At 43.1% G+C, this 22,149-nt stretch overlaps 1 protein-coding gene across 3 annotated transcripts in view; it reads right to left on the reverse strand.

Moving 5' to 3' along the window:
- Window positions 1–5,039: 5,039 nt before the first annotated feature.
- The window catches only part of Nubpl (nucleotide binding protein like), a 184,378-nt gene continuing 167,268 nt past the window's right edge, over window positions 5,040–22,149 (reverse strand). For 2 of the 3 annotated variants that reach the window (XM_040743105.1, XM_040743107.1), the window contains exons 9-11: window positions 15,840–15,960; window positions 11,862–11,944; window positions 10,423–10,562 (exon numbers count right to left, since the gene is read on the reverse strand). In XM_040743105.1, coding sequence (XP_040599039.1) covers window positions 10,440–10,562; window positions 11,862–11,944; window positions 15,840–15,960 — 327 coding nt within the window. In that variant the 3' untranslated portion in view covers window positions 10,423–10,439. Of the gene's footprint in view, window positions 6,021–10,422; window positions 10,563–11,861; window positions 11,945–15,839; window positions 15,961–22,149 lie in introns of those variants that run through there. The other variant, XM_040743106.1, reaches the window with a different exon arrangement.

A 22,149-nucleotide genomic window follows, 5' to 3' on the forward strand; every position in this document is an offset into this window, starting at 1 on the left:
CACTGGTTATTTGTGCTTGTTCCATTGATTACTGCAAGAGTAGCATTAAAGTCCCCAACTACACGTGTGAATTTATGTTTAGTTTACTGAATCCTATTTTCTGTACTTGAAGATTGTTTTGCAATGTGGCCACAGATTTAGAGTCATGGTATCTTTTTTGGCTACAATACCTTTACTATTACATGGTACCTCTTCACCCATTACTAGTTCTTGTTCTCTAATCTATGGTATCTAATACTATAGTCAATTTATTCATCTTTTGATGTTTACATGGTATAACTTCATTAATCTTTTCTTTTAACATAAGTGTTTAGCTCAAGCCAGTTGACATTCCAGTGTGGAATAGTTCAAGAGCCTCCATCCCTAACTGAGGTGCTATGGACAGCTGATAGCTTCTAGAGGAGGAAGAGTCAATTATCTTTAAGGGTTTGACACTTGGTAGGTGTCATCACTCCAGTGGATGACCCTACACTCACATATGAAGAGCAGAAATTGGAATCAATGGGTTATGGGGGAAAATAAGGTCATAAGTTGGGAATGTAGGGAGAAGGGGCTGGAACTCAAAGAACTTAGTAAAAATATTACTGAAAACACTGGATATGGTATTGTGGGCTTGTAGTCTTGGTGGCTCATGAGGTTGAGTTTGGATCACTTGAGCCCAGGAGTTAAGAGACCAGCACAGCAACAAAGTGAGAAAGTAATGTTTGGGGGAGGTGGGTGGCATGGGGAAGAGAAATGGGGAACAGGTAGCTTTCTCTAGACAGTATAGAGTTAGGTCTTTCTTTTTATTTAGTCTGACAATTTCTTTTCATTAGTGGATATTTCTGGTTACTAAGTTTATGCATTTATTTGGATTAAAATACATCACCATGCCACTGATTTTGTTTTCTCTCTTTTTTTATTTCTGCTTGGTTTTGGATCAAATTTAGTTTTTTAAAATAATTCATTTTTATCTCTACTACTAACATATTATTTTTAAGAATAGCTGATCTAAACTTCACACTGCTTGGCTTTAATTATCCATTATCTACCTTCAAGCAAACTTTCTCATGTAAGCACACCTTCAGTCCTCATCCTTTTTGCCACACATATATTTTGTTTTCACTTCCTACAGAACCACAATACATTGCTATCATTGTCTTTTGGAGTGATTGAAAAATCAGTCACCAGATAATGATGATCACTCCTGTATCCTAGCACTAAGGACACAGAGGCAGGAGGATTTCCAGTTCAAGGCCAGCCTTATCTACATAACAAATCCTGTTTCTAAAACAAAAATCAGCTGAAGATTAGAGTAAGTACGAGAAAGTCACCTCCTGGAGGTGAATGCCTTGTGTATTGCATCAGAAAGCCATTCCGAGAAAGCAATCGGGAAAACTGGCATGGGTGCAGCTAGGCATGTCCTTCACAGGATGAGGCAATTCCCAGAGAGCCCTTTGGATGGGCAGGACACGGCTACTTAGAACCCAGAGGCCTGTCTTGGCTGCTCTATAACTTCAGTTGTTGACTGTTCTTTAGAAAATTAAAATTCTGTAGTTCATAGTTTCCCCTGCCCTCTGTTAAGTGGTGTGACATTGGTTCTCATCCTCTCATCCTTAGTCAAATTGAAATTCTCTCCAGTTCTGTTGTTGCCCTTGAATTGCACAAACTATTTATATGGGAAGGCAAAGAATCATGAATTGCTAAAATATTATTGGAAAACATCGTGATGATGAACAATGGGTTATCAATATGAAGTAAATAAACCAGTGAACTAGGACAGAGGCCGGACAAACAGCCACTGACTTTACATAGAAGGTGGTAGCAAAGGAGAAAGGACATTGTCAGTGGGACTGGAAAATCAGATATCCACATGGAAAAAATACCGTCCTCAGATGGGTCACAAAAGTCAACAGGGAAAAGTATGGGAAATTTGAAACTGTAAGATCTTTTGTTCAACAAACATTATGAGAAGAAAAGGCAAGTCGCAGAATGGGAAAAGGAATTTCAACACATAAAACTGACAAAAGAGCGACACCAAGAATACATAAAGTGCCAACAATACAACTACAACAGAAGAGGCAAAAAGGCTGGCAAGGCTCTACATGAAAGAAACTACTCAATTAGCCAGCAAGTATACACAAAGTTGTTCCTTTGTGTTCCAAAGCCTTTGTGCTTTGGGAATTTCTAACTAAAAGCCAATGAAATACCAGTTAACCACTGTCAATAGTTCCATTCTTATTAAATAAACAATTCAACATGCACAGATACCAAGAAATTATCTTGGAAAGTTCAGAGTGGCAGGGTTTGGAGTTATCATTGAACCAATTCAGATGTCCATCTGCAGTGCTTTTTATGTATGTATTAATTTTATGGCAGCACCCTCCAGTCCCTTCAAAAAACTTCCGAGGCAGTGAGTCAGCTCAGTGTGTACAGACATTGCCCACCAACCCTGACAACCTGAGGGTGACCCCTGGAACCCTAACAGTGGAAGGAGAAAACTCATTTCCATGGGGTGTTCTTTGACCTCAGAATGTGCATGCGCACACCAGCATACATACACTCACAAACACACACAGCCCATGAGTGCACTACATAGGTGAACAAGCATTCCTTTAAAATGCTCTAACCATTGGTAAACTAACTTTTCAGGGAAAATGCTTGAGTAGAGTGACAGGGCTATCTGGACTCTACATGCAGTTTTAATGTTCTAGGAGTCACAGGGTTTTGTTTTCTTGAAATAGAGTAGGAGCTTGGGGATTATTTCCTTGCTTGGAACTGAGAAAAACAAAAATCAGATGGAGGCAAACACTTCTAGTGTCAGCACAAACTTACCTTAAAGGACATGTGACCACAGTAAGCCACCAACTCCACAAGTTTAAGTTAGCAGGATGCACCCACTCCAGGGCAAGGCAGAGCCCAGAGTGGGTGCACATCTGAAATCCCAACACCTGGATGCCTGAAGTAGGGCCAAGAGTTCAAGACTATGCCAGGCTGCATAGTAAGACCTTATCTTAAAAAACCAAACCAAACCAAACCAAACCAAAAAACCCACCAAGGCATAGACAGAGAACTTTCCATTTCCCTGAGGCCTGCCTTAGAAATCTTAAGGTTCGGCTGAAAAAAAGAATTGCAGAGGTTTGTGGAAGAGGTTTTCTCATAAATTGGGTCACCTTTTGTTTCCTGGAATGGAAAGTGAAGGAGTTTATTTTTCCTCCTGGACAGTGAAATGTTAATTCTCTGCACCCAAGGAAACGTGACAGATGAGGACTAAACATCCACCTTTGCCAACAGGCAGACTAGCATACTCCGGTGACAGCTCTTTGAATCTTAATTAGCCAGATTGGCTCACTTCCTGGATTTCCGCTTCTGCTTCCGGTCTTCCCCCTTTCACAGCTATCTAAGCTCAAAGCCGTGCTTCTCTCCAGCAGCATTTTCTTGAGGTATCTGCAGAATCACAGAGTGAAGGAAAAGGAAGCAGGAGATAGTATGTGCTGGCCCTCTCAACATCATGGATGTATGCAGGAAGCCTCTCCCACCTCCCCTGTAGGTGTGTTCAATCACAAGGGCACAGAGTAAAGCACCCCTGATGCTTACTCGTGCCTTCTTTTCCAATTGAAGTCTGGTTTCTGTAGTTTCTTCTCAGCATTTACACGTGCTCTATGGCCATCTATAGTGCCCCCTTACTAGACAGACAATAAGATACAAATATATATCTGAAATTTAAGCCTTTATTATCCTTTTAGTGATGAATAATGATTACTGTGTGTTCATGAAGATTTCCCTTCAAGAGTTAGTATGGGTGACTTGATCCAAACATTTCATCATATACAGATTTCTTTTAATTCAATTTTACCTTTTTTTTTGGAGATAAATACAGATTTACATGCAATTTTAAGAAGCAAAACAGAGATTCCATGTGCCTGTAACTCAACTGTAGTGCAATCTTGAAATCACAATGAAGCAATAAAAAGCATAAGAGAGAAGCCTTCCACCATCCAGGCCTGGTGGCTCAGGCCTGTAATCTCAGATATGCAGTAGGCTGAGGTAGGATATCATGAATTCAAGGCTAGCCTGACTTACACAGCATGTCCTAGATCAGCCTGTAGACTGTGTGAGATCTTGTCTCAAAAATAAAAAGCAAGCAGAAGGATAGAAATATAGCAGTGGCAGAGCCCTTGCCTAGCATGTGTGAAACTCTAAATTCCACCCTAGTACTGCATTGGGGGAAATACTGCCATCCTTACTAGGATTCCTCATGTTGTTCTTTTATAGTTACTCAGTTTCCTATCTCCACCCTTTCCTTACATGGCAACAAGGTAATCTATCATCCTTTTCACTTCAAAAGCATTTATAAGTGGACCATATGTTTCACCACCTTAATGAGACTGTTGCATGAACCCTCAGTTTTCTCATTTTCAGCTGTGGAGTACTATCACAGTATAGATGTTTTATAACCATGTAATCTAATCATTTGTTCAGTGCAAAAACCTGGCTTTTTGACTCTCCCATATAAGGTGCTAGAAATGTCCATGTAGTTGTTTGACGGTATATCTGCCCTTTGATTAACTTTCTAGCTGCCAATTAAAGAGCAGCATCCCAGGACACCATAGATTTGCCAAAGGGCAAAGACCACTTCTGTGTAGCTGACCATAAACCAGGGATGCACTCCTGGGCTCTTATCAGTACTTGCAGCTTTACAGCTCCCTGACCTTGGGATGTCTTTGGCTGTCTATCTGTGTTTCAATTAGACACGACACTTGTTTTCCAAAGTATATTCTTGGAAACATGAATACCATGAAATACTCCTAAGGAGGGGGTTGGGATGTCATGATTACAGCAAACACTAAGCCTCTCTTTCGCAATCAGAATATACTTAATGTTGTACAAGGGAGGACTCACTCAGTAAACTGCAAAGGTGGCTGAATGGCAGCTTTGTCATCTGCTAGAAATAGGAACCTACCAACAAAAAGGCACTTACCTTTCCCATACCTCCGTTCATCATTCATAAAATGAACAGTGCCCACTGGTATGAATGAGAAAGTCTAAGGCTATAGGAATCACTGGACACAAGTTATTTTTATTATCACAATTATTTTCTGTGGTTGTTTGTATAGGAATGGCCCCAATAGGTTCATATCTTTAAATGCTTAGTTATTAGGGAGTGGTGCTCCATGACAGGGAGTAGGAAGTATGACGTTGTTGGAGGAAGTGTGTCACTGGGGGTGGGCTTTGAGGCTCCAAATGCTCAAACCAGGTGTCTCTCTTACTGTTGTCTGCTGATCCAGATGTAGAATCTCAGCTCCTCTCCAGCACCACGTCTGCCTGCAGGCCACCATGCTTGCACCATGCTGATAATGGACTAAACCTCTGAAATGTTAGCAAGGCCCAATGAAAGGCTTTCATTCATAAGCGCTGCCATGGTCATGGTGTCTCTTCACAGTAATAGAGCAGTGGCTAAAACACCATCATAACCAAAATTATTATCCATGCCCTGGCCCCATCCGGGAGAGTCAGAGTCATCGAGTCTGGGCCACATGAAGCAGAAGTCCTTTCTATCAAGAACATGTTTAAGACAGGGCTACAGGCAAGGTCCAAACCTCAGCCCAACTGCCTGCTGGCAAGGTGCTTCATTTACATCCACACGCACTTAGAAACAGTTGGAGGACTCATCGATATTCAGCAGGGGAGTGCATTTCTCTTTAAACCTGGGAGTGCAGCATCATGGAGGGCACAGTTCTTCAAGAGGTGGCAGAATGAACAGTGAGGCTGACAAACTGGTTTTCTAACCCCAAACACAGCGGTCAGCACAGACACATACAAACTTTATTTGTGAGTCATGGGCTGTCAAATCAAATCTGAAAATGAGACATTTCTTTAAAAATGAAAGAAAACAATCATGACAGTCATCCACAATGCTCACTTTTTGACAGTCTGTGATTATCAAACACCAGGACAATTTCCAGGGCACTTGGACATCATTCTGGAGGTGGCTGCAATCTTCTTACCACTTCTGAAGCAATGTGCAGGTAAGCTTTGGCCTGGAAAAGAACAGACTCATTGTTCGATGTTCCCAGCAGACACAGAGTGACTCCTGAACTGTGTCACAGATGGCCGCTGTTGTAGCTGGGGGTAAAGCAGCAGTCTGGGCTGCAGAACTCCAGTGAGGGTACACTGCCGGGGGCCACAGGAGAAAGGGGCTCACAGAATTAGAAAGTAAAGACTTGGAAGGTGACTCTCTGAAAGAAATCAATGCCAGCAATGGCTGTCTTTCAAATTCTAATTCTAATGTCAGCAAATTAACAACCTAGTTAAGTTGCAGAAAAATTAAACCTTCCTCCTTGGAGAAATACTGAGTCAGAGACTGCCAACTCTCGTTTGGCATAAAGCAAATTAGCCAATTGAAAGAGAGCTACTTCTTACCACCTATGCTCTCCCTTTAGAGGACATTTTCCCCACTCTCCCCAGACCAGAGCACATGACAGCTCTTTTCCAGGTGAATTTGGGCATTGTGCAAAGATTCCTGGTTCAAGTGTCACATACCTGGTCTCTGGGATCCCCAGCACAATGCATTACTAAGAGAGGACCCAAAGACACAGTGCCCATTGTCTGGTTACAATGACCATGAGATCTGAATTTAAAAAATTCTCTTAGACAAGTGCAATGCAGATATTTATAAAAAGTAACTGCCGGTCTTATCCATAAACAGTAACTGTGAAACAGTGAGGCTTTTCTTTATCTGTTGAGACAGGGTTTCACCATGTAGTCCAGACTAGCCTTGAATTTGTAATCCTCCTGCCTCAGCCTCCCAAGTGTGGGTCACCCTACCCATACAAAGATTTTTGTAAAAGCACAAATTTCTACTGATATAGTTATGACCACACTACCACTATTATTAAAAACTATCCAACTTCCTATTTGCCAGTTATTTTATAACCTAATAGTTACCTCAGGGATAAATTCTATAGTCATCTTCACGTTACAGATGAGGAAACCATGACCTAGAAAAGTGAAGACTGTCTAAAACAGTATGACTACTTGGTAGCAAGTTGGACTTTGAGCCAAAGTGGTCAGCCTCCCGGCCCCGGCCTCCAGTGTGGCACACTATGGAGAAGTCCTGCATCTGCTGAATGAAACATATCTCACATATCTTTATTTATGCCTGAGTTCTAACAGCTGGATCAAGGATTTCATTCCATAATCATTTAGCACCTACCATAACACAAAAACTTCTGGATGATTCCAGAATAATTAAATTTGTCACACTCAATCTTTGTTCTTTAATGGAGTTTAGACCCCCAGGGTATCACATTCAAGGTAATGGTTAGATTGGCATTCGCTATGGAGCCCCCGAAAGTGCTGAGTTGGACAGATTTGATCTCTACAGAACTGTTGAGGCTGATTTTTTTTTCAGGCAGTGCTGTATCATTTCAACAAATCCATTTTGGTCCTTGCTGCATGTGAAGCCCTGTGCTGGCAAGTCCGTAGGATGTAATGATTTACCAGGAGGCAGAATAGCTTGTGAGAGAGGGGCCCTGGAGTCACACAGGCTGGGCTGGAAGGCCTGGTGTCATGACTGGTTAGCTGAAGGACCTTGGCTAGTGACAAATCCCTCCTGGGGTGTTTCCACAGCTGTAAGCTGTCTGTGGGGCCAGCACACACTCCCCACGGTTATGAGAAGGCATGTCAAGTGCCGGCTCAGAGTGTGCACAGCTTAAGTAGCCACTAAGAAATGGGCAGGCTGACCAGGCATGGCATGGAGGCATACGCCTGTGATCCCAGTGGTTGGGAGGTAGAAACATGAACAGGAGTTCAAAGCCACACTGGGTTATAGAAAACTCTCAAAATGCCAAACACACACACACACACACACACACACACACACACACACACAGAGAGAGAGAGAGAGAGAGAGAGAGAGAGAGAGAGAGAGAGAGAGAGAGAGAGAGAGAGAGAAAGATAGCGCTGCAGTCTCACTGAGTAGCTCACATGGATACTTTTAGAGAACATTTCTTCCTGAGGAATAATGAAATCCTTGTTTCTGTCATCCAGCATAAACGCCACAGATACATCTGTGTAAAATATATAATTGAGATTTCTCAAGTTGTTACTACTATCCGTTTATTAACTCAACTTCCCTGCTATTAGGCCTGTCTACTAGGCCATCTAAAGGAATTCTGTCTGTGCCGTCACTACCAGGAAATACGGAACAAATGGGACCAGAGTGAAAGAAATTGTATGGAAGTCAGTTTCATTTTCGCTTTGAAATATCTGTAGTTGGTTTATCATATTTTGTTCATATTAAGGCAGTGGGGAGATGATCTAGAAATTATATGACAATAAATCTTCCATTTATATTTGAAAATCTTCACCAAGAGTATCTTCTAAGAGGATATCATTCTGTGTGCTGATATTTTTATCTGCTACAAATGATAAGGCCATACAAATCACCTGTCACCGTCCATTCCATGCGTAGTGGTCTCAGCAGAGGCAAAGGTCAGATACAGTTCTGCGAGCATGGGGCGATGCTATGACACTAAGGGCTGGATTCAGAGCAGCCACCATCTGCCCTTCCTCGTCTGCACCCGGGGTTACATCATCCTGTTTCAGTTACTCTTCTCCTCTAACTGGTGCCCCGACACAAAGTTGGGCCCATTCACGGGTAGGTAGCGACCATTAGCTCTTAACTGGTGTCATAGCCCTCCCAACTTCTCAAATGACGCCTCAAATTCACCAGAACCCACACCTCTACCTGCGTCACCGCCATGCAGTAGTATTCATCTCTCCTGAAAGTGAAACACCACTGGAGAGTTAAACTTTCCGAAGCAAGCTTACTTGTGTTGCGGGGATACAGAAAGTTATCAGGAGGCAAGATGCATCTTAGGTAGAGGCAGGTTTCAGGACTCAGTTACAGTCTTTTAATATCGAGAAATGTTTTCATTAATGCTCAAGCTGGGAACTCAACTCCCATGATCAAATCCTGCTACTCTCAACTGTAGGCCATTGGAGTGACATTCCTTGATGCTGTAAGGGTCAGGGCACACATGGACCTAGCCCTTTAACTGAGGCTAGGACACCTTGGACAGCAAGCTTCTAAAGGCAGAAAGGGCAGCTCTGATCTATTCTCCATCTTCCAGTGCAGTTCATATGCCTGGTTTAACCCCTCCCCCCACATGGCATTAATATATAGATAGGGAGAAAGCTTCAAGAGCGGAAGGAGATCTTTTGGGGTCCCACCTAGATAGTGGTAAGCTTGGCAATCACTCTGCATGGACTCCAATTCTGTTTTTCCATCTCTTCAGAGATCCCCTTTATGACTCTTAACACGGCTCTTGGGCAGTTTCCCAGAAAAACGCACCTTGACACATTTTGGACAAGATTTCCAGGGACTCTCTGAGCAGGTTAGGACCCCATGCCCTGCTCCATGGCTCTCCTTGCTAGCAGAACCTGAGGGGCAGATTCTCCTCAGCTGTCCCCCAGAGCATGGGTTGTGTATCAGCTGAGTGTGCAAGTGCCTTCTAGCACTAGCCTGGACAAACTTCCAGTGTAAACAAACTCCTGCCTAGGGGTAAGGAGATTGAATGTGTTCACAAGGAGGCTACGGGAACCAAGTGAGGAAGGTTAGGAACGTACTTAGCATCGTGCCAGTCTCTTAGAAGAAAGGAAAGAAGTCGGAACTGTTAATATGAGAGCCAGAGGCTGACACAACGTAAACGGTCTCACTGAGAAGAACAGACTGGCTTCTTACTATTTTATAATTCACTAGCTCTGTGACAGCCCTGGGGGAAATGATTCATCTTCCTTGAGTTCAGTTTCCTCATCTGCAATAGGGGGATTCCCTACACAGCACACTGAGTTGTTAAATCAGTGTATAAAAGCCTGACTGGTCTCTGGTCCTCTGACTGCTATTATTAGAATATGACCAACAATGACAACGACGACATCCGCAACTCCAGAACGGAAGTAATTGCTTCCATGGATGGGGAACAAGGAACTGGGCACTCACTACACACTTTCCTATTCATGGCATTTCTGCTTAAAACTGACCAAAAGCCTTCATAGTTAACACTGATGATGAGTGCATGAGACTTTTATCATTTTTGAAGAAACTTAACCAAAACTAGCCTAGCTCCAAAGAACGAGGCTGTTTTAGGACCTTCAGCACTGTCTCCTAGGAACAGTGAGACCCAGTCACCACACATGTAAATCAGGCCACAGAAACATTAATTCCGAAGACACTGCAAATACAACTGCTTAGCATTTAAAACTGTATTATCTTTGGACGATTTGTTCTCTGTTAAATGACATTCCTCTAACTCAATGAATTGCTTCTTATTTTTGGAGTATTGTAAAGGGGGGTGGGTGGGTAAGCAATAATGAACAGATAGGAATACCTTAAAAAATACTGTTATTTGTAAGGAATCACCACAGAATACCTTTAAATATTCTGCTCCTGGAAATCATTTTAATGTGCATAATTTTAAAAAATCCCTCATTTCAAACTTTTCATGAAAGCAATAAAGAGTTATGGTTTTGCTTATCTGAAAGTTCTTTGAGGAAAACGTGGAAAGGAAATTTAATACCTGAAAGGCAGAGAAAAGGAAAACAATAAGGGCTATATTGTATTTACTCAAAGGTCACTCTCCAGCAGCTGTACCACACTGGCTGACATTCAAGACAGGGAACGGTGCTCTGTGCCCACCAAAGGGTAACTAAATGAATCAGTGCTGTTCATTCATGACTAGATCAAATGTACTCTCACTTTATTCATGGCATTAACCGGGCTTCGTTCTTACACTTTCTTGTTCATAGATGAGAGAGGAGTGAACAAGAATGAACACGGTAGTGGTCATGAGTGGACAGGAAGAGTCCATCCACTAAGGGAGGGCTGGAGTTGGGGGACAGAGTGGACAGGAAGAGTCCACCCACTAAGGGAGGGCTGGAGTTGGGGGACAGAGTGGACAGGAAGAGTCCATCCACTAAGGCAGGGCTGGAGTTGGGGGACAGAGTGGACAGGAAGAGTCCATCCACTAAGGCAGGGCTGGAGTTGGGGGACAGGGTGGACAGGAAGAGTCCATCCACTAAGGCAGGGCTGGAGTTGGGGGACAGAGTGGACAGGAAGAGTCCATCCACTAAGGCAGGGCTGGAGTTGGGGGGACAGGGTGGACAGGAAGAGTCCACCCACTAAGGCAGGGCTGGAGTTGGGGGACAGGGTGGACAGGAAGACTGCGGTGTTGACGAAGGGGCATAAAAACTACATGCAAACTAACACACAGATAACTGAGCTTCCAACTTAAACGGCAAGGACTAAGCAGGAAAGAAGATACATCCGTGACTGATTTCATGTCTATTTTTCAGAAAACATTATAATAAAATGCTTATCCTTAAAAACTTCATATTTCGACAACTTAGAAACTCTATCAGTTATCCCTCAGGATGCTGGCTAAGGAAACACTACTAGGTTTTCTGCCTTGCTGCCAATCATATTCCTTGAAAAAAACCACAGCGAAAATCTCATCCCTGATTGGATGCTCCATGCATCGCTCTCTCACGTCAGGTTCCCTCTCCACAACCAGCTGAAGGTGCAATGCTGAAGTGTCACACTCTGGAGCAGTTAGCAGCTGCCGGCCAGCAAGTTCTCAACATGGGTTCTTCACGAGAAAACTGCCTGGAGTGAGGCCAGCTGTCTGCTGCCTGAACTGAGAGTTTGGTATCCACACCTTCAGCCTAGCACGTGGCACGATGAGTGACCTAAAGTCAGGGTAAGCAGCCTTTGTCTATGCATATGTCCTGTGTACAAGCAAGCTTAACTAAAGCTCCCTAATTCTGTATATCATAAAGGATACAGCTCACAAAAAGAAAGACATAAAAATGTAACTTACCTCCTCACTTTCAGGCTGGGAAAACACAACTGGCTGACCTTTATCTGAAGCTTCCCTTATACTAAGGTGTAACGGGACGTCTCCTGCAAAAGCCCACAGGAAAACATTAGTGCCAGAGAAGCTCACACAGGCTCTCACAATCTCACTGCTCCAACTTTGGAAAGAAATAAAATCTGAACTAAAGTCTCCCAGACTAAGTAGAATTATGTCTACCCTCAATTTGTTAAATGTCTAAAAGAGGAATTTCAAATGCAAAGTAAGGGTGAAAAACTCCACTTAAGGCGGTTGAGTGACTAAGAATGCATATAGGTACAAGCTCTGGGGCAACCAACCAGGAAATGAGGCATCTGACTTGGTCTTTGCTGAAGATCAGAACAGCTCAGAGGGTACTCCCCTGTAATAGCTGATACAGACACAATGTGTTGCATGCCAAGGAGGAGATGGATGAGCAAAAGACGCAGAGGCAAAGTAGTCCCCCAAAGGCACCGAAGAGTCTTCCTGATGTGTCAGTGAAGACAACTGTTATAAACTAAATCAGGGACTGGCAAGATGGCTCAGCAGGTAAAGGTGCTTGCTCCCAAACCTGATGACTCAAGGTAGACCCCAGAACCTACAGTGCAATGGGAGAATCAACTTTTAAGTTGTCCTCTGACCTCCACTTATGCGCACCCATACACATACACACAAACATAGGAAAAGTGAAATAAAAACGTTTAAAAGTAAGTCAGATGTATACCCCAATATTAATCTATTTTTGGGCCACTTTTTTTTAACTATCTACTAACCATGTAGCATGACACATAACTTGGGAGTGTGGTGTTTGTGGTGTGTCCTTGGGAAGTACTGCCCGTACACAGACTGATGTGGAACAGCTGTGCACAGCTGACACAGCTGTACCGAGAGGGAGAGCAGAGTGCTTTTCCCCAGGCTCCTGAAGGCTGAGGACTAAAATTCAGTAGATGCAGTCATAAGTAGAACTGCCCACTTGTGTGTCTCAGAAGTACCCCAACCCCTGCAAAGGGTACCGAAACATGTGTGTAAGTTTGTATTTTATGTTAATATATCACACAGTACCCTGCCAAGAAATATAAACAATGCAGCTATCTATGTCACAAAATATTGTAATTTATCCCACATAGTATGGCAGAGGGACAGGTACTTCAGGCTGCTATTATCAGCCAACTCTGCAATTGCATTTTCTTTTTGTCCCAGCTATTTTCATGTTTCTTGGTTAGTGTGCAAAATGGCTTTCATTATACCATTTTCACACATATATACTGCTGTACTCTGCTCATACAATCTTCACGCTTTCCTAAATATCCACGATGCTAATCTTGGTTGTCAACTTGACTACATCTGTAACCGACTAAAACCCATGCAGCTGGACACACCTGTGAGAGATTTGCTAGCCTAGATGGTCTGAGGTGGGAAGACCACCCTAAATCTGACCACACCTCCTCGTGGCAGCCCACGTAAAAGGGCATGGAAGACGGAAGCTTTTGCTTTTTGCCCGCTTTCCTTCACTCTTGCTGGCAAGTTCATCCATCCTGTTGCCGAAACATTCCTTTGCTGGTATTAGAACCTACTTCTTCAGGATTCCAACATGGATTGAATACCAAATGAGAGATCAAGCTTTGTGAATTGAACAACTACTAGATTCTTAGCCATTTGCATCAGGTTCAAACCCATTATTGGACCAGTCAGACTGTAGACTGTAACCCACTCTAATAAAGTATACACCACATTCTCTCTCTCTCTCTCTCTCTCTCTCTCTCTCTCTCTCTCTCTCTCTCTCTCTCTCTCTCTCTCTCTCTCTCTCTCTCTTTCTCACACAGAATTCTGTTCCTTTAGAGAATTTAGAGAACCCTGACAGATAAAATAAATGACAAAATATATGATTATTTCATTTAAAGATTAGCTTTGCAGCAAATTTGATGCCCCTTCTGCAGGTCAATTTAAGACTGTAAAAGATTCTCACAGCAGCAGGCAGGTAAATGTTACATAAAGAGCTTAGAAACCCAGAAGGTTTTTCTCTTGATTTATGAAAGGCAAGGAAACCTGAATGGCTTCTTTCTGCTGCAGAAATGGAGTAAGACAGGCCAACCCTGTATTTCAGTCAAATGCTGACATCATACTTGCCCTCCGGAGAGTCCTACTACTACACATAGACACAAGACCGTGGAAGACCACAGTGAGAATGGGAATGAAGCCCAAGGAGCAGCCTGGGCAGGAAGGACATCTTGGAAAGAAATCAGGGCACATTCCAGATGCTGGGCAGACTGCTCTGGGATGGTCTGAGACTTAACTACTGTATGTCATCTATTCCTTTTGGTTCACATGGATACAGGTCTAAAGAGCCACCTCAGGACAGAGGGGTGGCTCAGTCAGTAAAAACGCTTGGCCCTGAGTTCAATTTCAAGGACTCATGTCATGGAAGGAGAAAAGTGACTTCTGAAAGTTGTTCTCTGGTCCCCACGTGAACACAATGACACACGTGCCACCACACGACACACATACATTTACAAATATAAATTTAAAAACTCAAAGAGCTGTTTCAGGAACTATCAACCACAGGTCAGAAACGAATTGAGGTGGGGATGTTAAGCTGCAGAAAACCTTAGCTGAGCAAGGTCTCCCCAGTTTCAGTTCCTCACCCGCAGTCCCAACCTCGGTCTAAGCAGACCGCTGCCTGCAGTTCGCGCACAGGAGATCTCTCCGGGCTTCCCTGACTGCATTAAGTAGATGAGTGGGAACTCCGGATCACTGTCCCTGCAACAGCGTGGAGACGCAGTTCCACAGCAGGCCCAGCAGCCACTACCTCTGACACCGTTTTAGGTCATCACACATTTGTGAGCAGCTACTTGAGAGAGAACTTCCAGTGTCTGGGAGTCTGCAACATCTACATAAATGAGTTGCCAAACTGTCCCACTTGTTCTAAGTTAGGGAAGTACACTGCCAGCATAATTCAATAATGCCATTGTAATTATACATTTACTTTATTACATAAGTGAAAGTCAATCTGTTATGTTATTATGCAGATTTGGAAAATTGAACTTTTTAGGTTAGTTAACTGAAGAACAGTTTCAGAAAATAATTAGTAGCTATAACTAAGTAATGTATCAAAATATATCATTAGCATTCACCTGGTATTGTAGTTGCAACTACAGAGCAATGAATAATAACAACAATGCATTTAGCATTAACTTTCAGAAACTTATAATAATGTTTTGAAATTGCTTCATCTCTAAAGGATCTTAATTTCCAAGTACCTGAAGCTAGTAACATCTGTGTGTGCTCTGAACAGGAGTTCATTCAGGACTGCAATAGAAAAGCATGTTGTCTTAAACATCCATAGCTTGCTTGTGGACTTTTTGTAAAATCATGTTTTACTCAAAAATTGGGTTGCTGTTGTTTTTTCACTCATCACATGAGTTCCCCCTTTTCCTACTTAATTCTTGGATTCAAGGTAATAAACAATATCTACAATGAAAATTCAAGTGCCATATTTTGTAGAAATTGCAGTTGTATATCACAGTCATTGGAAGGAGATCTTGTCATTGAGCAGCTGAAAGACTGAAGAAGAATTTCTCACGAAGGCCCTTACACACAGTCCAGGAACGTACTCTGAGAAGGTGTGCTGTGGCACACTGAGGGGACATGGCCATGCCCACCTACTTGTACGGTAGCATCTATGTCCAATGTCACAGCCAAGCTAACTACCACCCTTTAAAATGGCTTCAAACCATGGTACCCAGACCACATCTCTCTCCTCAAACTGAATATACAGGCAGTTTTCAATCTGTCATAGAAACTGTATCATGAACGAGCCTGTTCACAGATGCCAGAGAGAGCCTGACACATACAGTGGCGCTATACTAACACTCCAAAACCACGGAGTCCCAAACGACTGCTTATGTTAACTCCATGCCATTTCCCCTCCTGAAACTTCCCCTGCGAAAGAGCATTCTAAGGTCTTACCTAGAACATCAAGATCAAGGGTCTGTGCTAGTTTTCTTGCACCATCAGCACCAAAAATATGGGTTTTGTGTTTACATTTTGGGCACTGGAAGACACTCATGTTTTGGACAAGTCCAAGAACCTAGAATAATATAAACACATTAACATTAAAATTGCAGCATATCATAGTACATAATGTAGTGCATTTTTACTGAGTACCTACAGTGAGTGATATGTGGTGAGGCAGGCAGGCTCTCTGCTGTCATGGAACTCAGAAGCTAGTGAGAGATGAGAAGAGGTAACTAAGAGTGGGACATACTAAAAGGGACACATTTGAACTAAAATGCTTGTGGGTAGGCAACCTGAAGAGGCAAGGTGTCTGCACCAAGAAACAGCCAGGAGCAGGAGCACAGCCAAGGCTGTAAAGTGCAGCAGTCTGACATATCCGGTCCATAGTGAGCAGCTGTCAGGGGCAGAGGTGAGAAGGTCAGGGGCAGAGGTGAGAAGGTCAGGGGCAGAGGGGGTGAGAAGGTCAGGGGCAGAGGAGATGAGGAAGGTCGGAGGTAAAGGAGGTGAGGAAGGTCAGGGGCAGAGGTGAGGAAGGTCAGGGGCAGAGGTGAGAAGGTCAGGGGCAGAGGTGAGGAAGGTCAGGGGGAGAGGAGGTGAGGAAGGTCAGGGGGAGAGGTGAGGAAGGTCAGGGGCAGAGGTGAGAAGGTCAGGGGCAGAGGTGAGGAAGGTCAGGGGCAGAGGTGAGAAGGTCAGGGGCAGAGGTGAGAAGGTCAGGGGCAGAGGTGAGAAGGTCAGGGGCAGAGGTGAGAAGGTCAGGGGCAGAGGTGAGAAGGTCAGGGGGAGAGGAGGTGAGAAGGTCAGGGGCAGGAGGTGTTATGCTTTGAATTCAGTCTTCCAGAGGATCTTGTATGGAAAGCTTGCTTCCAGCTGGTGCTTAGAAGTGAGATTAAGCTTGAGGAATGAAATCACTGGAATAACTTGTTATCCTGCTCTAACCTCTTCCGTCTCTGTCTATCTGTCTGTCTGTCTGTCTTCTCCCCCCCTTTCTCTGCTTCTTATCCAACACAAAGTGAACAACTTTCACATGCTCCCCAACCACAAGGAGCCAAGCAAGTGTGGACTAACCCCTCTGAGACTGAACCAATCAAATCTCTCCTTCGTTTTGGGCATTCTGGTCACAGCAATGAGAACAGTAACAAATCGGAAGACAGGACATTAATGCTCCCCAGAGACAGGAAACGACACAGATTTCTGAGGTTGAAAAGGTGTAAAAGAAGAGACGGTGGCAAGCAAAGGTGGTGTCACAATGTAGCCGTGACGACAGTGTGCTGAAGACGGGGGAGGGGAGAGAGGAATATAGGTAATGGAGGACGACAGATGGCAGCCAGCACACTCTGGGCTCTTTCAAGTCATAGGATGAGTGCTTGGATGGTGTAATTTTTTCCACATATGAGCACTGTTAGTGAGTATTTTATCATCCCCACTCTTTAACTGAGGAAACTAAAGCTGGCAGAAGATTCACTTTAGCTCTTACTACCACTACTTGCATAAAATGTTAAAATTGCACCTACAGTTCTCATTTCTTTCTGAGTTTCCCTGGCTTTAGGCATACAATAGACTTTAAAAATTATTACTCAAAAGTACCATTGAATAAGTACACAGGCTCTGCAAATATCATCTGCATCCATGTTCCTTATAATCTCACATTCACATGGACTTAAAGAGTAGCTCTCCATCCCACAATGAGGGATGCTCTCTCAGCCGGGACTCTTGGGGGAAGGCCTAGGCCCTGCCCTGGATGAAATGTCAGACTGGATATCCACCATGGAGGCCCTCACCCTCCCTGGGGATCAGAGTGGAGATTGGTGGGTAACTGGGGGACCTGGTGGGGAGGGCTGGGGAGGAAGGAAGGGAGAGGGAGCTGGGATTGACATGTGAAACAAACTTGTTTCTAACTTAAATAAAAAAAGGAAGAAAAAATAGAGAGTGTATCTCTTCTGGAATAGGAATGAAGAGCATGGAGATAAGGGTGTCTGCGCCATCCCATCTGCTCCACCGTAAGATCATCACTGTAGGAGACAGGCCACGATGACACTGATAGACAGAAAGGTGGTAAGTTTTATTATTGTTTCTGAAAGGAAGAACAGAGAAGATGAAGGCTGTCTACACACATGGGAATGAAGTCAAGCAGTGAAGGAGTCCTGTGCAGCAGAGATGCAGTGAAGGAGTCCTGTGCAGCAGAGATGCAGTGAAGGAGTCCTGTGCAGCACAGATGCAGTGAAGGAGTCCTGTGCAGCACAGATGCAGTGAAGGAGTCCTGTGCAGCACAGATACAGTGAAGGAGTCCTGTGCAGCACAGATGCAGTGAAGGAGTCCTGTGCAGCACAGCTTTTCAAATAATCTCATACACACCCTTTTGCTGATGCAAACTATTACAAAAATTGAATCACACCATGTTTTGGTAATTCAGTACCACCTCCAGAAAGCTAGGAGAAAACACAGCTTAGTATCATAGGGTTTATTTGCTTACTGACTGTAACAGTATAATGTCCCCATTGCTTGGGCAGTTTAACTGCTATTTATGTTGAATGTTATATATACCCTGACTTTAGGGCTTTCAACTTAAACATAAAAAACATTGCTCAATAAAAGAGAACATGAAAACCTCTTAAATAAAGTGAAAATCTAGGTGTGCTGCATTTTAATTTAGAGAGAACAGGAAAAGCATTATTAATCTGGAAGCTCTTAGCCCCCATGGCATAGAGGTGTAGCATGAATGTATCTGCAGTTTCCCTGATTCATTTCTCATGATCAAACTGTCCTCTGTGGACCACAGAAACACACAGACATGTTCTCTACAGATTGCATGAATGCCACAGACATAAAATATACAGATATGACCAGATAGTATTTAATGTGCACTTGCATGCCAGTAACTGAGCTAGACCCAAGGGAGAGCATACAGTGTGGTGAGCAGAGCATTAAAGCTCATACTGCAATTGAGAAATGGGTTGAACAAAAAAGATTTGTCCTAGAAGTAAAGTACAGACTGTTATGAGAGAATGGAATGGAGAAGATTCCACCTATTCCAGCATCTTAGAGGGTTTCTTTGAGGAAATTTCTAACCTAAAAGTTACAGAAAAGTCAGGTAAAAACAAGGAAATAAAAACATTCAATCACGAGTACCTTGGAAATGGCAAGTCCCTGCGAATCCTAGGTGGGCTGGGGTAGAAAGGGAGAGCCTGCAGTGGGTGTGGACATGTCCAAAGGAGAGCCCGCAGTGGGGAGGAGAAGCCATGGAAGGGTTTGGTTAGGAAAGGCCTCCTTGCCTATACTCACAAGAATTTCATTCAGAGGTTTAGAAACAACATGATATGATGAGAAAAAAAATGGGTTTGTCTTTGTGTATTTATTTTTCTTAGATAAACACAAATTAAAGGTCATGTGCTCCAAAATCAATCATGCACGAAGTGACCATTGTCTAAAATATACCCAGTTCTCCTCCTGGGCACAAAGTAGGGATTTTTCTCCTTTCCAGTTAGGTGAGGACATGCAGTGTGTTTAGGCCAAAGTAATGTGGGCAGAACTACCTGTGTTACTTGCTGTCAAGATTTTGTGGCTAACTCCCCTTTATGTCCTCATTGTCCTGATGTCCAGACAGTGGCTGTTGTGTCAGTATTGATGACATTGTTGAGTACAATACAGAGAGAATGGACATGAGGGACAGGAGAAGACGGGCATGCAGAACAAGAGAAGTCAGCTACCACTGACCGAAGCAACTAGATAATTATTGATGTCACAGCCCTACCCTGCCTTAGATGACACAAAGGTAAGAAGAAATAATTTTCTTTCTGGATTTTCTATGTAATGATTTCTGTGTAATGTCAATTATATATTTTATTATGAAAATATCATAATACTGTAAAATGCATGTGCTGTAACACATAAACACCAGATATAAAGCATAAATATGCATTGCAATATGTGAAACATCATTTAGTGACAAAAGTGAAATTAAAAGAAAACAAAAAACAAGCCATCATGTGCGGGTTGAGACACTGCATTCTCACACTAATGTGACATTTCCAACTTAAGTGTAAATGCCCTAACACTGCTTCCTTGTTTGTCTGAATAAACAAACTGCACTCAACTAGGAAGTCTGTCTCAAGAACTTCACCCACTTACCACTTTGCTTCAATATTAACAACAACAATAAAGTTGGCTGTAATGGAACAGCACAGAGCCTAGAATAGAATTCTGTATGAATGTTATTCTTTATAATGGGAACGACACAGTGTCTGCATGTTAGCTGGTGGCCACATGGAAACTAGTGTATTTTAGCCTACCATTTGTACCACACAGATACAAATTTCATGCAGACAAGAGGTTAAGTGTAAAAGGCAAAACACTTCCAGGAGAAAACAAGTAAGTACACTTGCAATTTTAGAGGCAGACACAAAGAAACACTAGAGATAAGCTTATGCATTTAATTAAATAGGACTTTAATAATATTAGGAAACAAACATGTCAGTTAGAGGAAAGGGACACTATATAGCAGTGCATGACTTCTACAACACAAGCTTTGCAATAGGCTTTTTATTGGAATATATAGGAAACAAATCAATAAAGAAAAGTCAGACAACACAATGAGAAACAGGTAAGAGCTTTCAAGTATCTCATCAAAGGGCATCTAGAACACATGTGAATTAGAAAAATATGGGCACCAGTATGATCAAAACGAAACTGAAGAGAAAACACCTGAGCTGTGGGGAGGAGGAACAGCTTCGACTTTGGCTGCTGGCCATTCTGTAAAGGCCATATCTACCTACTGAGTTAGACTATGACACACTCCTGGTAGCGAACCAACACAGAAGTGATCCCAATCACAGTAGAACAGTTGGAGAACTACCCAAGTGTTCATTAAGAGTAAAACAGGCACATTCTTCTTTTTTTTTTTTTTCAAATGAAATAAACTTGATTTGGGCTACATAAGATATTGAGCCATGAATCTCTGTGACATGCTTTGTACCAAGGTACACTATTTACCACCTATACTATATCTGTTATACATTTTCCCTTAAAGCTTCTTTTTTTATTTTTTATTTTTTTAGTTTTTTAGTTTAAATTTAGATAAGAAACAAGGTTGCTTCACAAGTCAGATCCAGGTCCCTCTCCCTTTCCCTACCCTCCTCCCGTGCCCTCCCCCCACCCCCCCATTATCTCCTCATTTCCCCAGGGAGGGTGAGGCCCTCCATGGGGGTGTCCATAGTCTGTCGTTTCATATAGGGCAGGGCCTAGACCCTTCCCCAAGAGTTCAGGGTGAGAGTGCACCTCACATTGTTCCATGGGAGTCCAAAGTCTGTATGTATACTCGAGATGGGTACTGATCTGCTGCCCAAGGCTCAATAGATTACCTAGGCCTCCTCACTGACACTCACATTCAGGGGGTCTTGATCAGTCCCATGCTGGATTCCCAGGCTGATGCCTGGGATTCAAGAGTCAACCTTTGTCAGGTCAGCTGTTTCTGGGGGTTAAACCAGCCCAGTCTTAATCACTTTGGTCATCATTCCTCCCTCTCTGTTACTGGCTTTCTTGAGTTCAGCTCAGTACTTAACCGAGGGAGTCTGCCTCTTCTTTGATCAGCCACTAAATGAAGTTTCTGTTTCCCAGACTCTCTGGCCATGGGATTGTAGGCTGGCACTCCCCAGATCTATGTCTAAAATCCATATATGAGAGAGTACATGCCATGTTTCTCTTTTTGTGACTGGCTTACCTCACTCAGGATGGTTTCTTCTAGTGTCATCCATTTGCCTGCGAATCTCAGGATTCCATTGTTTTTTTTCTGCTGAATAGTACTCCATTGTGTAAATGTACCACATTTTCTCTATCCACTTTTCAGTTGAGGGACATCTAGGTTGCTTCCAAGTTCTGGCTATTACAAATAATGCTGCTATGAACATAGTGGAACAGACATCTTTGTTGTATGAATGGGCGTCTTTTGGATATATGCCTAAGAGTGGAGTTGCTGGGTCTTGTGGTAGGTTTATTCTCATTTTTCTGAGGAATCTCCATACTGATTTCCAAAGTGGCTGAACCAGTTGGCATTCCCACCAGCAATGGAGGAGTGTCCCCCTTTCACCACATCCTCTCCAGCATAAATTGTCGTTGGTGTTTTTGATTTTAGCCATTCTGACAGGAGTGAGATGGTATCTCAGAGTTGTTTTGATTTGCATTTCTCGGATGGCTAAGGATGTTGAGCACTTTCTCAAGTGCCTCTCAGCCATTTTAGACTCCTCTATTGAAAACTCTCTATTTAGTTCTG

This window comes from Mesocricetus auratus, unplaced genomic scaffold, assembly GCF_017639785.1.
Source record: "Mesocricetus auratus isolate SY011 unplaced genomic scaffold, BCM_Maur_2.0 Super-Scaffold_15014, whole genome shotgun sequence".
Lineage (NCBI taxonomy): Eukaryota > Metazoa > Chordata > Mammalia > Rodentia > Cricetidae > Mesocricetus > Mesocricetus auratus.